Raw genomic sequence first — 16,642 nt, 5'->3', positions numbered from 1 at the left:
CCGGAGCTAGCAAATACTCGAGGCAGCAGCAGTGAAGATTTACCCAGACGATGAATTACAGAAGGGAGCTCTGCTGAGGCGCTGGGCAGCCTCCGTGCACAAGCGGGGATAGCGCTGCCCCTTCCCCTCCGTTCCCACGGCCTATGGAACGTTTGTGAGCAGCAGTGCTGGGGACGGAGTCCTGGAGCTGAAATGCGGTTGTGAGGCAGGAGGAGGGGGAGCCCGGAGCCTGCTGCCACCCTTCAGCCCCAAACGAGTCTGGAAACGTTTTCCTGACAAGTTCTGTGATGCCTGATCCCTGCCTTTCTGTTGTGCTCACTTTTTCGTCTCCCTAACTGAAACTTTTCCTGGTTTCGGTACCAGTTAACCGAAGGCGTTTGCATGTTGCTCTAGTGTTGCCTAAGAGCCCCCTGCTGATGCAACAGCCTGCACCTTCATTAACTGCAGAGTAGCTGCATCTCTACTAAAAACCTTGGGGCTCCTGCATCAGCAGGGTCCGGCAGAGCTTGCTGTGGTGCTGGGATGTGACAGGAGGCACTTAGAATGAATTAACTCTGACAGTCACTTTATAAAGCTGATTTTCAAAGATCTAGACACTCAGGATGTGTTAATGAGGGTACTGAGGCTTCGTAGCAAATTATGTTAGCATCTCTTTGTTGCTCTCTGCAGCAGTAGTATCTGGCCGAGGTTTCAATAGCAGTCTGGGAGTGCTCTTTGTGGTGATTATCCAGGAGTACAGTGATACCTCTCAGAGGCCAGCCTTGCATCTGAATGTCTCTGAATCTCAAGACCCCTTGGATCTCAGGAAAAAGGCCTTGAAGGAGACCCTGCAGGAAACTGAATGGATGTCAGTAAAATTTTTAGCCTTCAGATACTGCCTCTGCTGCCCTTTCATTTCTGCCTTCCCTGCTTCCTTCGTGCTGGTCCCTCTCAGAAGGCCTAGGAACAGCAACAGCCGGCACTTGCTGACTGTCGAGATCTGAAGGAGGCGGTGCTGCCCCGACCAGAGCAGTCAGCAAAGTCACCTGAAAGCAGGGAGCACTTCCACCACAGACCTGGCACTGCCTGGAGCCCAGCAGCAGCGAGTCGAGTCACAGCTGCACAGCTCGGGAGGACACACACGGGCTCTGCTCTGCCCCTGGCAAGGGCAGCTGGCATGGTGTCCCAGCACCTCCACTGCAAACACAAACACAGGCTCAAAGGGTTTTTCTGAGAGATGTTGATTTGGAACCTGAGAGGGCAAGGGTGACTTTGCCAGTGATCTCTGTGCCACCCGAGGTGGCAGCTCTGCTGCTTTCTTCATTGGCATCTACCACTCATTTGTTTTCATTTAAATCAAACCTAGCAAAAACCTGTTGCTGTTGTTTTCACACCAGTTGCAACTGCAGCTTTGCCACAGCTGGTCTAGCTCAAGGGCACAGTTTAACTGCACCTCTTCTAAGTAAGCAAGACTTAGGGAACCCATTCCTTAATCTTTCCTTGCTCATTGCTCTCTTCCCAGGAGCCTCTGTTTTGTAACACTGTTCATGCATCTGCACTAGGAAACCAGATCAGAGTACCTGAGTTAAAACAAACAGGACTTAGGTGAACCGCTTCCAATTGAAATCAGTCTCCAGATTCAGTTTAGTGTGGGGCTATGCACTGGCACAATTTGGGCACAGCATGAAGGGGAAGAGGGGGAGATGTGTGGTGGGGAATGCACAAGTGGGAACTGACCAAAGCAGATTTGTCAAACTATGTCCTGGTGCAGACAGCACCTTGTGCAGAGGGCTCATGGGCACAACCCTGTGCATGCTAACAACACTGTAATGCCAAACCAATGAATGTTCCTCCAGACCAACACAATTAGCCAAGTTCCACTTGCAGGTCTTCGCTGCTTGCGACTCCTGCAGCATTTGGTGGACCTGACGTTGGGGACTCATGGGTTGTGCTGTCTCTGCAGAGGAGCCCCCCAGCGCTCACCAGCATGGGCTCACTTTGCTCACAGCTGTTGCTGTTTCCCTACATTAGTGAGCTTTGGCACTCGAAGGTGAAAGCAGTCATGTGTACAGTGTATTATCGCAGCAAAACCTGGCTCTGACAGATCCCTACATATTTTCCTCTTTTTGTTTCACCTTTTCTGTCGCTACTACACAAGACTCCAGAGACACTGCACCTGAGTGATGCCAACTCGAGACTACAGAGCTGGAAATGCTGTGCTGGCTGAGCAGTGGGGCAGGGGCTTAACTGCTGCCCTTCCTGGGGAAAAACATAGGTGACTGCCCCGGTGAGCCCAAATGTTGACAGTGCTCTAGTAACGTTCTTGAGCACCCTCTCACCTGCGAAGCTTACATCTCCTGTTCAGCAGTGTCCCAGGTGTCACTGACTTGCCATTAAAGATTTTCATTGTTTGACTGCCTCTTTACTATCTGGGCACAAGCACAAGTGGTAGACAACTCTAGCTCTTCACAGATTCCAGGGAAGGGTTATGGTGGGTTACAAAAGCTGGCAGAGAGAAAAATAAAAATCGCCTTTAGCAACGGCATCTAATGGGAACTTGACCAAAAATACCCAGCTGGAATCACTAGATTTGTTCAGCTGCATACTGTTACCACTCCCTGCGGTACATGCTCCTGAACACCATCCCCTTCCAGGGCACCTAGCAGCCAGTACTTTCATCTGAGGGTTTGAACTGCACCAACTGTGAGGACTTGTGGAGGACTCTTCCATCATTACCTGAGCACTGGGCTCTACAGCAAGCACCTGGCTGGGCAGGTCTGTGCCCTGTGGGGATGGATAAACAGTTGGAGGGGAAGTGTTTGCCTGTTCAACACTTGTGCCAAACTGTCTTTGTAGGGTGATGGAGCCTCGGCAGCTTCTGAGGGCTGTCAGGCTGATTGCGCACAGCACAGCAGCTAGTGTGGCTCTGCCTGCTCCTTGCAGGCAGCACTGACAGGGCGCTCAGACCCTCCTATCGACTGCAGGCTTCCATGTGCTTGTGCTGCCTGCAGCACTCCGCTCACTGCTGGACGCAGCAGTTTGAAAGCTCTCGTGTACTAAGAAATTCTGCCTCACACTCCGATGAGGAATCTTTACTCCTAGAGCAGAGGCAGTCCTGTGGGGGCTGTGGAAGGCAAGGTCCCAGCACAGATGTGCAATTGCTATGCAGTTGGCTGCATTTCAGCAGTGGTAAAACTATCCCTGGTTTATGATTCTCTGCAGTAATTTCTCTGAAGCCTATGAGGTCCTTTGGGACGAGGGGCTATACAAATCTTAAATTGATATTAATTACACTGACTTGCACCATTTTATGTGTGCCCACTTTGCACTGCAGAAACCCTTGAAGGCAGTGCTGGCTCAGGGTCTGGCACAGTTTTTGATCTTGCTTGCCCAGTGAGAGGTTCATGCTTAAAATGTACAGCTGACTTGGCACTCCAGAAAGCAGGCATAGTTACTAGTGATGACTTTTGTAGTGACAAACCTAGCTAAGGAAAGAGACATTGGGAGATCTGAACCTTTGCATCCAGGAGCAGAGCAGAGATTATCTTTACCAAGAAGCTCTGCTTGTTCAACTGCTGACAAACACCTGCAGCTCCTGCTGCACTCTGTGTGACCTCTTAGACCAGTGACCACCATCAGCTGCTGCTAATCCCCCACAGATCCCAAATAACAAGAAAGGAGAAGCAACGCCACTTGTTTAATTTGTCTGACAAAGTCGCTGCCACCGATCAGGCTGCATCGATCCAACTCTCTTCTGTGGCAGCAGCAGAGAACCCCTGAGCCTGAAAGATGCCACAGCCAGCAGAGTCCTGCCGCTTGAGCATCCCGAAGTTCAGGAAAAAGCAGGAATACAGAGAGAAAAGAGCTATCTGTGACATGGGCAGCACAGCTGCTTGGACAGCATGTACAGATCAGGAAAAAGAGGTCCTGCCTGTTGTGTTTGCTGTGATCTGAGAGGGCTCTTGCAGGGAGCAGGACATCGCCCTCTGGATGCAGCCACACCCCCTCTGAGTCCTGGCGCGGGAGGAGCGCGTTTGAACCTCTCAACAGTGACTGAAAGCTACAGATAAGGAAAAGCCCTTAGAAAGCAGGGGAAGAGGCAACGGAATATTTATCGATGACACCTTTAGGCTCTGGGGATGTTTTTTCTGTTTGGTAATGGTGTCAGAGATATTAGAGACAGCTAACACATGTGCAGGTCAGATGGGACTTTGGAGACTCTCGTGTAGCAGCAGGCAGCTCACAGGAGCTAGGCTTTATACCACCTAGATACCATTTTTCTTCTTGCATTAGGAACCCATGTGGGCTCTGGGGCACCTACACAGAGGAGCAGCTTCAGGCTGAGCTGAGAGTTGTGGTGCTGCTCCTGAGCATACCTGCTAATGATGCAGCCAGCACCAACAGCAAACCAATGCAGCTGCAGCAGCCACCACCTGCTCTCCTCATCCTTCTGGGGGCTTGAGAACTCCTCTTACTCAGTAGTTTGGTCTTACTCCTTTATCTCTCTGTAAAACCAGGAGGAGAGTGCAGAGAAGGCATCACTCTGTGAACTGCTGTTGGGTCTCAGCCTGTGAACAGCTGTTGTTTGGAGACTTTTCATCAGGAGTCAGACTGCAGCTGGATTGTGTAAGCCAGGCTCTGCTCAAAGGCCACTACAGCACAGGAACCTGGGCAGCTGCAGTACAAGGGTGTACCACTGGAGCAGATGGATTGGTGGTAATGCAACTTTTCTCACAGGGAGAAAACTGAGGAAGAGTTAGGACAAAGGATTTGTTGAGTAGCTGGAAACAGCACATCCCCAGCACTGAACTGAAGGAAGCAAGGGGAAAAAAAGGAAGTAATTGAAAGAACTTGCATCTTGCTGGAGCAAAGACAACTTCCACTCCTTATTAGATGCAGGGAGGAATATAGTAACAAAAGATGAGGAAAAGGCAGAGGTGCTTAACACCTTCTTCACCTCAATCTTCAACAGTGGGGCAGGTTGTCTCCAGGACAAGTGGCTTCCTGAGCTGGCAGATGGACCAGTATAGTCCCCCTGTAATCCAGGAGGAAGCAGTAAGGGACCTGCTGAGCCACTTGGACCCTCACAAGTCCATGGGACCAGATGGGATCCATCCCAGGCTGCTGAGAGAGCTGGCAGAGGAGCTGACCAAGCTGCTCTCCATCATTTATCAGCAGTCCTGGCTCAGTGGAGAGGTCCCCAAAGACTGGAACCTGCCAGTGTGATGCCATCCACAAGAAGGGATGGAGGGAGAAACTGGGAAATGACAAAGCTGCCAGCCTGACCTCAGTACCAAGCAAGGTGATGGAACAGGTCGTCTAGAGTGCCATTACACAGCACCTCCAGGATGACCATGGGATCAGGCCCAGCCAGCAGGGGTTTAGGAAGGGCAGGTCCTGCCTGACCAACCTGATCTCCTTCTATGATCAGGCTCCTGCCTGGTGAATGTGGGGCAGTCTACCTGGACTGCAGCAAAGCCTTTGACACTGTCTGCCACAAGCAGCTCCTGGCACAGTTGGCAGCTCCTGGCTTGGACAGATGCACTCTGATATGGGTCAAGAACTGGCTGGAGGGCCTGGCCCAGAGAGTGGTGGTGAATGGTGCCCCATCCAATTGGCAGCTTTCACTAGTGGTGTGCCCCAGGGATCAGTGCTGGGCCCAGTCCTGTTCAGTATCTTTATTGATGATCTGGACAAGGGGATTGAGTCCAGCATCAGTGAGTTTGCAGATGACACCAAGCTAGAAACAGGTGTGGACCTGTTGGAGGGTAGGACAGCCCTGGACTGGATGAGCTTGGAGGTCTGTTCCAACCTGTTTGAATCTATGATTCTATGAAAATCTGATCACTTCTTTGCTTTCTCTCTTTACTTGGAAGTACAGGAACTTGTGCTTCAAATTTCAATATACTTTAAAAGTGTCTCTTTTAATACCATCGCATTATGAACATGCACTTTCGAGAATTGCTAGCTTTAGGGTTGGCTCATGGGACCATGGAAATGCTTTTAACAGCACCACAGTTCCAGATACATCAGTGCATCACCTTAACCAGTTCATGGAGGAATACCCAGCAATTCATTGAGCAAACACAGGAGATGCTGCTTGGAGTTTGCCTTGTGAAGATATCTGTATTGACTGATGAACTGATTCTGGGAGACACAGAGTATGAGAGAAGCTATCTCATGACGACGGGTTTCAGGAAAGCCTGCCGCCAGTCCTCTTGGGAAGGGTTCCATAATCTCCTGTTTAAAAAGTTATGATGCTTTGGTTACTTTTTGTGGCCAGCAGCTGACAGTGCTCACGGCTGTAGCTAAAAGCAGGGCATCGAGGGGTGGCAGCTGCTCTCCCTTTCTGCTAGCAAGGGGAAGCACATTACAAATCGTGGGCATGTGACAGCCATTGTGGGTGGCAATGGAAGCAAAGACAAAGCTGGTGGGAAGTGACAGCTGGAAGTAAAAAGCAATTGGAAGCTTTTTTGATTTGGAAGCAACAGGTGGGAGCAGGCACTGGAAAAGCTCTGAGGCAGGAATGAATCCAGGCCTAGCTGAAGAAGACCATTGGAAAGGCAATTGGAAGAGACAGAAAAGGAACCAACCAGGGAGGTGATATGACAGTGAGCAGAGATCAGCCACCACGGAAGCTGCTCTCGTTTCTGTACGGCAGCGCTCAGCTGCCAGGGACTTGCCTGCTCTGACAGGGAAGTGCCGGAGCTGCTGCTTTAAGAGGAGCAGAAAGAAGGGCTGCGGCTGTGCCGCTGCACCGCGCTCTGCAGGACAGGTGGCACAGGAAGAGCTAAGTCAGCCGCTCCGGCTGCGGCGGCAGGTGGCTGGCACCTGGCAGGGCCTGGGCGCCATGACCTTCTAGAGCCGTGCTCCACGGCACCCGGGTGCGCTGGATATGACTGGCGGGGCCGCTGCGCCCTCAGCACAGAAGGAGCGGCGCTGCTGGCCGGGCTGTGCTCCAGCCGCGGGCGGCAGTGCAGTCAGACCGGAGCTGCCGTGTCCCCAAAGCGCGGCAGGGCGGGAACGCGACCGCCAGACGCTGTGTGCCAGGACTGGTCCTGGGGAGACGGGCCAGGCCGCGGGACTGGTGTCGGAACCGCTTAGGGGCCGGCTGCGCCTAGTTCCCAAGCCCGCCCTCAAGCGGAGCCGGGGCCCGGCCCGGTTCCGAGGCGCCCCCGCGGCGGGGCCGGGAGGGGTCGCGCAGGCCTCGCGCGCGGCGCCGCCCTTCACAGCCTCGCGCCGTCCTCTGCCTCCGCGCGGCCGGCCCCGCCCCCTCCCGCGAGGCCGCATGCTCGGCCAATGGGCGCTCGGCGTGGAGCGGCGGGCGGGGGCGGGGCCGCGGGGGCCTGCTCTCTGCGCACGCGCGCCAGCCGCCCGCGGGGAGGGGGCGGGGCCGGCGCACGGCGCACGGCGCACGCTCGCGCTCGCTGCCGGGGGGGAGGGGGCGGCGCCTGCGCACTGCCGCTGCCGTCCCCCCGTGCCCCGGAGCGGCGCTCTGCGCCTGCGCTGCCCGCCCCTCGCCAGCAGCAGCAGCAGCAGCAGCAGCAGCAGGAGGCGGCGGCGGTCGCGATTCTGGTGGTGGAGAGAGCGAGGCAGTGCGAGCGCCGCTGCCGCCCCCTGTTACCCGGGAGCCGCAGCAGGTCCGGGTGGAGGGACGCCGGAGCGCGCCGGCGGCGGAGGGAGCCAGAGAGGCGGTGGCAGCAGCGGCAGCAGGAGTCTGTGCCCGGCCCCCCCCCTCCCCCTCCGCTCAGTCCCGTTACAGTCCCCCTCCCTCCGCGCTCCGCTCCGTAGCCACCAACATGTCGGCGCCGGCGGCCAAAGTCAGTAAGAAGGAGCTGAACTCCAACCACGATGGGGCCGACGAGACCTCAGGTAGGGCCGCGCCGGGGGCGGGAAGGGAATGACGGCAGCCGCCGCGGCCTCCGCCTCGCACCGCGCCGCACCGACCGCCATTTTCCCCAGCCACACGGGCCGCGGCCGGGCCGGAGGCGGGAAGAGCGCGGGGTCGGCCGGGCGGATGTGCAGGCCCCAGCAGCGGCAGGAGGAGGCCATGTTAGCGCCCTTTTGTCTCCGCTCCCCGGCCCGGCCTCTTTCCCCACGGGCGCAGGCGGGGCCGGGCGGGGGGCGCTGCGGCCTTGGCGGAGCAGCGGGACACCCCCCCCCCCCCCCTCCCGGAGCAGCATCCGCGGAGGCTCATTGTGCTCCGCCACCGCCGCCATGATGCTTCGCCGCCTCCTGCTCTCGGCGACGCCGCGGCCGCGTGGTACTGCCCCGCCGCGCCGGGATGGAGCCGCGCCGGGGCCCGCCCGCCCAACCACGCGGTGCTCGGACGGCGCCGCGCCGGAACGGCCCGCGCCGGCCCCACGTGCCGCCCTGGCCCCGCTGGCGTTTGTAAAGGTCGCCGCGCCGCGGGTCTCCTCCCGGCCACCGCCGCGGGCAGGGCGCAGCGCTCTCCGGCCGCCGCCAGCTCCGCTCGCACACGTGCTTTCCGTATGCGAGCCGCGGGGAAGGGACGAGCGGGAGCGTTGTCTCTGAGCGCGGGCTGAGCCGTGCGGGCAGCTCCCCGCGGCAGGAGTGAGTGTGCTGCGCCGCTTGACTGCTTCCCGCTGCCTTCATTCATCCCCAGCGCGATCGGTGAACACAGCCAGGGCACAGTGCGGCCGGGCTCCGCCGGGGAGAAGTTCTCTGCCGAGCGCCACCGGGAAGCCTTGCCGGCCTGTGACCGCCCTTTCCAACCTGCCCCGCGGTTTTCAGGAGGCGGCGTGGTTTCCATTGAAGCTTCTGTTCACCAGATCATTTCGCATTCTTTCAGACGTGTTGGTCTCTGGAGACAGGGCTTGCTGCTTTTAATTAAACTGTCCCGGATCTGTCCCGGTTGACTTATTTAAGTTGACTTTAAAAACTAGAGGAAGACATGCTGTGATTTCTGGGGGTAAACTTGCTTTCGGGTGGCCATTCCCCAAACTTTCCAGCACTCAGCAGTGGTCCTCAGGACACAGAGGCAGCTTGAATGTTTGAGACGTTTCATGGGAGCATCTCTGTGCTTCAAAAAGAGAGGACTAGGAGTGGGCTCAAGTGGAACCTCCAGATGATGTCAGACTTGAGATTTTGATGCATTTTCATTTGTTTTTCAGAAAAAGAGCAACAGGAAGCAATTGAACACATTGATGAAGTACAGAACGAAATAGACAGGTAAATGCTAACAGACTTCTGGGCTGCTTTAGCAGAAATGCAAACATAACTTTCAAGAAGCTGAATATTCACTACTGTGAGCACTTGGGTTTAGTTCTCCCTCAGCTCAAACTCTGCCAAGATTCACTCGTGTTCTGGCCGGATGAGATGTAAGAGGCATTTATGTATAGGAAATTGGAAGAAGTATCTTTCTTCCTTGTTTAATTGCATAACTTAAAAGCTGGAATTCGAATTTAAAGTTAATTGTAATAATTTTGGTAATGGAGATTTATTTCTCACTGTTTGGCTCTGGTTCCTGTGTGTGCACTTCGCGAAAGTGTTTTCGTGTCTGTAAGCAGGACCAAAACCTGACTGGGAAGTTAGTTTGTATTCTGCTTTTCAAACTGGGTATTTGCCTGCTCATCCAGTATTGCACAAAAGTGTCCATGAAGCTCTTGGTTTCATGTGCCAAAGCTCTGTGGGTTCTGTGTGGGCATTTGCCTATGCCTTATCTCCATGCAGACTGCCTGACCAAGGCCACAGGCTGCTGAGGCTCTGGCCCTGGGAAGCTGTTGCAGTATCAGGGCCCAGCCTTCAGATGTTCCTTGTGTGGGGTGCAGAATGGCTTTGTTGCTGCTCTCTCCCCTGCCCAGAAGCTGGGCAGCAGCAGGTGGTGTTGTGCGTTGCCATCTTTGGCAAACAAAGCATTGCAGAGGTGAAGTTGTGCTTGCACAAAGAAGGGTCTGTCCCTTCAGCAGTGCTGCGGGGCAGGCCCTGTGCTCGGGGGCATCTCTGTCAGACCAGGGGGATGCTTCTGCGTGTGTTCTGTGGTCGGCACAAGCTCAGGACTCGCTCTGAGCTGTCTCACTTGTTGAATGTCGCAGACTGGTCTGGCCGGGCCCTTCCAAGGCCCAGTGCATTCCTGCTGAGGAGTCTGGAAAGCTTGGTTCTCCCTCTGTTGCAGACTGAATGAGCAAGCCAGCGAGGAAATCTTGAAAGTAGAACAGAAATACAACAAACTCCGCCAGCCATTCTTCCAGAAGAGGTCAGAGCTGATCGCCAAAATCCCCAACTTCTGGGTAACAACATTTGTCAACCACCCACAAGGTATGTCCCTCACGTCCCTCAGCCTGTGCTGCTCCTGCGAGCCCTGCAGCTCTCTGGGTTCCCAGGGCTGCTGTTGTGCTTGCGTGCAAAGAGAAAGCTGCTGGGTGTGCGCAGGCTTCCCTCTCGTCCTGGAGCACGTTTGGAAGTTTGTTGACCAGAGGAGCCTCTTGTTGGTTAAAATCCCATGCTGGGTTTCTTTCTGCCTTTGAGATGCCAAGCTTCCCACTCCTCTTAACTGGGTTCTTGAAAGAAAATGAAAAGAAACCCAAGGGTGCTAGTTTGATGTTTTTAATTGGAGGTGAGCTCTGGACTCTTGACAGCAGGCCTGGAGAGGACTAAACAAGTTTGTGGTTGCTTAGGCAGGGCAAGCTGCGCTTGTGGAAATGTGTTCAGAGAGAAGGGCTGGGGTGTGCAGGCATCTGCTGCTGCTTTCTGACCCAGTGCCATGAGGAGCAAATGTGGTGCCCCCCCCTCAGGAGATGCCAGCAGCGCGATGGGCGTGCAGCTGGGCAGGCGTCTCGCTGCCCTCCGGAGCTCAACTGCCGCCAGTTTCCTGTGTCTCGGCTGCGTGAGGCACACTGGCTGCTTTAACGAGGGGTCCCTGATTCTGTCCTAGTATCTGCACTGCTGGGAGAAGAGGATGAGGAGGCACTGCATTATCTGACCAGAGTCGAGGTGACAGAATTCGAAGACATCAAATCAGGTTACAGAATAGATTTTGTAAGTGCTCCAAGTCACTCCTTCACTGGGGGCTTTATGTTGGCTCGTGGGAGGCCTTTTCATGCGTGTTGGGTCAGTTGTAACTTACCTCCTCAGGTGTCTGTTTAGTACCAAGTGTGACCTGGTGCATATCTTGGCACTGTGTGGGTCCTAATTCTTTACTTTCATCTCCAGTATTTTGATGAGAATCCCTACTTTGAAAATAAAGTTCTCTCCAAAGAGTTTCACCTCAATGAAAGTGGAGATCCATCTTCAAAATCAACTGAGATCAAATGGAAATCTGGGAAGGTGAGTGTGCTCCTGGGGAGTGGCTGATGCCCTCTGGTACCATCATTTTGTCTTCCTTTTCCCTTTCTCTTTTGTCGGAGACTTGCTTTGTCCTCCCTTTTCTCTGCTTGGCACACACAGCTGCTGTTGTCCCTAAAAGCTTGCTCACTGAGCACCACCAATAAAGCAGTGCAGGCACTAGAGCAGCCAGTGGAGGGGTTAGCAGGGCTATTAGCTTGCTTCTGGCAGGGTCTGTTCCTGTTCTCCTGAAACAGCTTTTCAGTGAGGAGCTCCAAGGACAGCAGGTCTAGGAGGTCTCGTGTGGGATGTGATTTAATTTGTTTGGCTGGGCTGTTGCCTTTTCTCAACTTCATTTCCAGCCCACTATCGCCAGGGAGGCTGCAGCAGCTGGGGGGTGCCTTATCACCCTGTTCAGATATCCTCTGCTGTCAGCTTCTGTAGAATCTGGGAACTTTTGTGTGGACCTGAAGACTTTAAATGAGTATTTAAAAGAGCTGAGGGCTGCTGTTGAATCATTTTGTTATCAGACTTAGCAAACAGATTGCTGCAAACTTAGTAAACTTCTGAGCTGAGGTGGTGAGAGCAGGACTCAAATACCTTCTTGTGACCACATTTTAGAAGTTAGTGCAGTGCACATTTTTCTGCCTCTCTAGAAAGGATGCCTGAAGACTTGCAGAGAGATCTCAGGCTGAGAAGGACAGGCAGCTCTTACATCAGGTTAAAGGCAGAACTTGGAGGTGTGGATGAGAACTACCTGGTGTTCAGATTGTGTTTAGGTAGCAGCTCCTCTCAGAACAGCATTTAGTCATTGTGAGCTCTGTAAAGCTCTGTGTCATACACATGCATCGTGCTCCCCTGTGGCAGTGTGAGACCCCCTGGACTGTCAGTGCTGCAGCGCAGCCTTTGCTGCTGCCTGGTGTTCATCAAAAGGCAGGTGGCTGAGTAGTGCCTTCCCTGCTATTTGCCCCACAGCTTTCCTAAAGACTTCTCCCTGCAGAGGGGAGTGGCAGGTGACTTGTGGTGGTTCAGAGCAGTGGGTTTCTCTGTGGCACTTACTCGGAGAGGTGAAGACTACTTGGCCGTTTCTTAGGGAACTTCTTCACTCCCTTCTCAGGATCTGACAAAACGTTCGAGCCAGACACAGAACAAAGCCAGTAGGAAGAGGCAGCATGAAGAGCCAGAAAGCTTCTTCACCTGGTTCACTGACCACTCTGATGCAGGGGCTGATGAGCTAGGAGAAGTCATCAAGGATGACATCTGGCCCAACCCACTGCAGTACTACTTGGTGAGTCTAGCCCTGAGCCGCTGCTCCAGGGTTGCTCGGTGCCTGGTGCAGTGCTGGGCTGGGGCCACTGAACTCTAGTGGCTTGGTCGCTGTTGGTAACACACCACCTGTGTCCTTAAGGTTCCTGATATGGATGATGAAGAAGGAGAGGGAGAGGAGGATGATGATGATGATGAAGAGGAAGAAGGATTGGAGGATATTGATGAAGAAGGAGATGAAGATGAAGGGGAGGAAGATGAAGACGACGATGAGGGAGAGGAAGGAGAGGTGAGTAGTCTTATGCACTTCATCTCAGGTGTGTGGGAATCAGACACGAGAAGGGGTCCTGTGAGAACACTGAGCCCTGTTGCAGAGGTGGAACAGTTGTTTGTGTGACCATTGGCAAGGGCTTGCAGAGGAGAAGCAGAACTGTCAGCACCTGAGGCTGTGGCAGCTTCCAGTGCAGCAGTGTGCGGGGGTGGGGCTTGCAGTGCAGCTCTGTGTGTGTACAGGAAGCAGCTGCAGAGAGCTGGCAAGGGAAGGGCCCTGGAAGAGCTGGGATCTCTCACAGTAGAAGGCTCCCATGCTAGTGGACATTCCAGAGAGGCCTTACTTGCCAGTACCTGCTCCTGATGCAGCCAGTCCTGCCTCCCCCCACCCACTGGCCTGTTTCTGCTTATGGCCAGCACAGCTCAAACTGAGGGTTCAGGAACTGGATGTGTCCTGTGGCAGCAGGGGGGTTCACAGTGCTGTTAACTTCCAGCTCAGAATGTCTGTTTCTGATGGTGTGCCTGAATCTCAGCAGCAAAGCATGACTTGTATTGAGGCAGGACTGTTGCGGGCACCAGGGTGCTGGGCTCCATTGTGCAGCCTAGAGTCTGGCATCTGCAAGTTGAAGTGCTTTGTTCTTGGGAGTTTAAAATGAGGGGAAGGAAGATGAGCCCTTCACTTTGTCACTTTGTGTTGAACTCGTATCTGTTCCTGTAGTGATTCCACGTCACAGTAGTTCCAGGCTGACAGTTCTTGTTGGGACATGCAGCTCCTCACTGGTTCCCATATGAGTGGGTGCTCACAAGCAGTGAGAGCATGGCACCAGGTGCTGCAGGGCAGGGGAAAGTGCTGGTGCCCGCACTTGGGAGCTCGCGACAGCTGCAGCCTACCGACTGATGTTCGTCCTTGCTTCTCTTCCCACAGGAGGACGAAGGAGAAGATGACTGATTGAACACTGATGGATTCCAAACCCCCTTTTTACCTTTTTAATTTTTCTCCAGTCCCTGGGAGCAAGTTGCTGTCTTTTTTTTCTTGTGCTCAGTCGCCTTGTTCTCTTGAGGTCTCTTTTTCTCTCCTCTACACCATGGTTCACAATTTATTTTGGGGGCATACCTTGAGCAGAGTACAGTGGAAAAGAATCTACCAGTTTCTGTTTCAAGTTCATTTTTATCCCTTTCTGTCTCAAAACAAAAAACTGTTTATGGAATCAACACACCATGTTCTGTGGGAAAAAAGAAAACCTTCTGCTCCCTTCACTCTGCTGGAAGCTGAAGGGTGCTAGGCCCCTGTGTAGTAGTGCATAGAATCTAGCTTTTTTCCTCCTTTCTCTGTATATTGGGCTCAGAGATTACACTGTGTCTCTATGTGAATATGGACAGTTAGCATTTACCAACATGTATCTGTCTACTTTCTCTTGTTTTAAAAAAAAGAAAAAGAAAAAAAAAAAAAAAAACACCAACCTGGGGTTCTAGAAGGTCAGCGGGGGTGGGTTCAGAGCTGGGGGTGGGTTGAGTGGGCATTTTGACAACATGGCTTCTTCTCCTTTGGCATGTTTAATTGTGATGTTTAACAAACATCCCTGCAGTTTAAGATGACACTTTTAAAATGAAATCTTCTCCTAATGATCAATTTGAGCCCTGCCACTTGATGGAGAATCAGCAGAACCTGTAGGATCTTATTTGGAATTGCCATTCTCTATTGTAATTTTGTTCTTGGTTATTTTTTCTTATCTTTTTGTTTTGTTTTGTTTTGTTTTTTGTTTTGTTTCACTGGAAAGGAAAGAAAGATGCTGAGTTTTAAACGTTAAAGTGTACAAGTTGCTTTGTTACAATAAAACTAAATGTGTACACAAAGGGTTGGTCTTCACTGAAACCAGGTTGTCATGTCCTGGTTTGAACTTGCTGCTGGTGCCTTGGTGGGTCTCAGGGCACTTGGCTGGTGTGTGGCCAGTACAGCTCTGTGAGCAGCCTCTGGCACCTTCTTCAGCTCTCACTAGTGCAGTGCTGGTGAAATGTTTCCTCTGGGATTTAACTGTTGCACATCATCCCTTGATCTGCTGTAGGGCAGGGCTGCAGATTTGCCTTGTGTAAGGACAGACGTTTCCTTCCCTGTTCTGCAGAAGTAGGATCACTTGATTCCTGGAGAGATGCTCCAGTGGTCTCCAGTGCTGAGTCTCCAGTGAATCAAGCTGCAGGGAGAGCTCATGCAAGCTCAGGACAAAAAGAGCAAGGGGTCTTGCAATAAGCTTTGGGTGTGTACACGTACATCTTTGCAGCTGGAAACAGAGCTCCAGGTAATAATCACGGGGTTGTTTCAAAGGGCAAGATCCTCAGCCCAGCTGGTGTATGGAGTTGCTCTCTCCCTGCTGTCTTTGCTGGCAGCAGCCTCTGTGTGTGTGTTTAGGTAACTGCTCTTTGGTTCAGCAGACTGCATTTTGAGAGCTTGCAGCAGTTTGACATCCAGGCTACTGGATCTGGTATTTACAGTGCAATGTAAGTTCTACGGTGCTGTGCTCTGGCTGATGTAGAGCTCAACAGCTGGCTCTGGATGTCAGGCAGAACAGGCTTTGGGGAAGATTCGCTGCCACCTTGGATTATTTTTCCTCACTACATTGGCGCCAGCATCACGTTCATCGGTTTTTGATGCTCAACAGACACATCCAAACGACCTGTGGGGAAAACATCCTCTAAGTGTCTGTTCCAGCTTTGACTCAATCCATGGCCAGTCTGCACGTGACCAGAGGGGCAATAAGGCAAGCCCTAGGCAGAGCTGCTGCCTTGAGCCTGCTCACAGAGCAGTCAAACAAGCTGGAGATGGCCTCTTGCCTTCTAGGCAGAGGGAGCAAACCCTGTTGGAGCTGCACCTTGTACATTATTCCACTTAATTTCTTTTTGTTGTGAGATTGAGACCTGCTCCCTGTTGTGGCAGAGGGGCACTGATGCCTCATTACTTAATTTTCTTGTGGTCTGAGTTGTCATTCTTCAGGAAAAGATTTTCCCTACTCTTGCTGCACCTCTGCTGCTCACTAGCAGAAAACCTTTGAAATCTGCCTTGAAAAAAGTGCTCAGATCTTCAGGGGCTGTGAAGTCAAATGCCATGAAGTGGTGAGAAGTCTGGGTAATGAAATGCTGCTTCTGAGACTTTTCTTCCACGTTCTTCAGGATTTTACAGGGTGTCAAAACACTTTCGCTACTGTACTGATCACACTGAATTTCTTGGGAACTTCAGGGTTTACTCCTGGCAACAGCTGATGAGTAAATCAGGTGCATTTGTGACTCCAACCTGCATGGCTCTTTTCCTAGCATTGGAGATGGGCTGCAGGTGGCCACGGTGTGCTCCCTGTGCCCAGCTTGGCTGTGTCCAGTGGGTGCCCATTTCAGTTCGGTTTGTACATGCACGTGCAGAACATTGAAAGGTCAATGCCCACCTAGGAAAAGAAAGGGAGAGTCATTCTTGTTGAATATCTGTATCTCGTTAATCCCCCACTGCTGCTGGAGCTCCTCACATCAGTTAATCTTGTGAGAGGCATTTGTCCTGGGGAAGCTGAGGCCAGGCTTAGAGCCTGAAGCTGCAGGGTTAGAACAAGGAGTTGGTGGCAGTTGCAGGGGCTGTGTGACTCGAGTGCCTCCAAGGTTATTGTTTGATGTTTAGTTGCTCTAAAAGTGAATGTTTGGTCTAATTTCCAGTGCCAAAGGGAAGAAAACACGTATCTGTGTGTCTGTGAATAGGTCTCTTTATCTCTGGTCATCCCTGCTTGTGCCTCTAAAGCAGCATCCTCCAACCCTTCCTCAGTCGTTTCTGCTACCTCTCAGTGTGCCCTGTTTCTTGGGTGCTGCTCCTCAT

General features: G+C 52.9%; 1 protein-coding gene across 1 annotated transcript; it reads left to right on the top strand.

Annotated features, from left to right (window-relative positions):
• Nucleotides 1–7,494: 7,494 nt before the first annotated feature.
• Nucleotides 7,495–14,652, top strand: SET (SET nuclear proto-oncogene). Its single transcript, XM_064171266.1, has 8 exons — nt 7,495–7,851; nt 9,114–9,171; nt 10,115–10,257; nt 10,874–10,977; nt 11,152–11,265; nt 12,380–12,550; nt 12,671–12,817; nt 13,724–14,652. The coding sequence occupies exons 1-8, from the start codon at nt 7,779–7,781 to the stop codon at nt 13,745–13,747; spliced, it is 834 nt and encodes a 277-aa protein (XP_064027336.1). The 5' UTR covers nt 7,495–7,778; the 3' UTR covers nt 13,748–14,652.
• The last annotated feature ends 1,990 nt before the right edge of the window (nt 14,653–16,642 follow it).

This window comes from Pogoniulus pusillus, chromosome 35 (assembly GCF_015220805.1).
Source record: "Pogoniulus pusillus isolate bPogPus1 chromosome 35, bPogPus1.pri, whole genome shotgun sequence".
In the NCBI taxonomy this organism is placed as follows: Eukaryota; Metazoa; Chordata; class Aves; order Piciformes; family Lybiidae; genus Pogoniulus; species Pogoniulus pusillus.
Note: the sequence above shows the minus strand (reverse complement) of the source record. Positions and strands in the feature narration are given on the sequence as shown.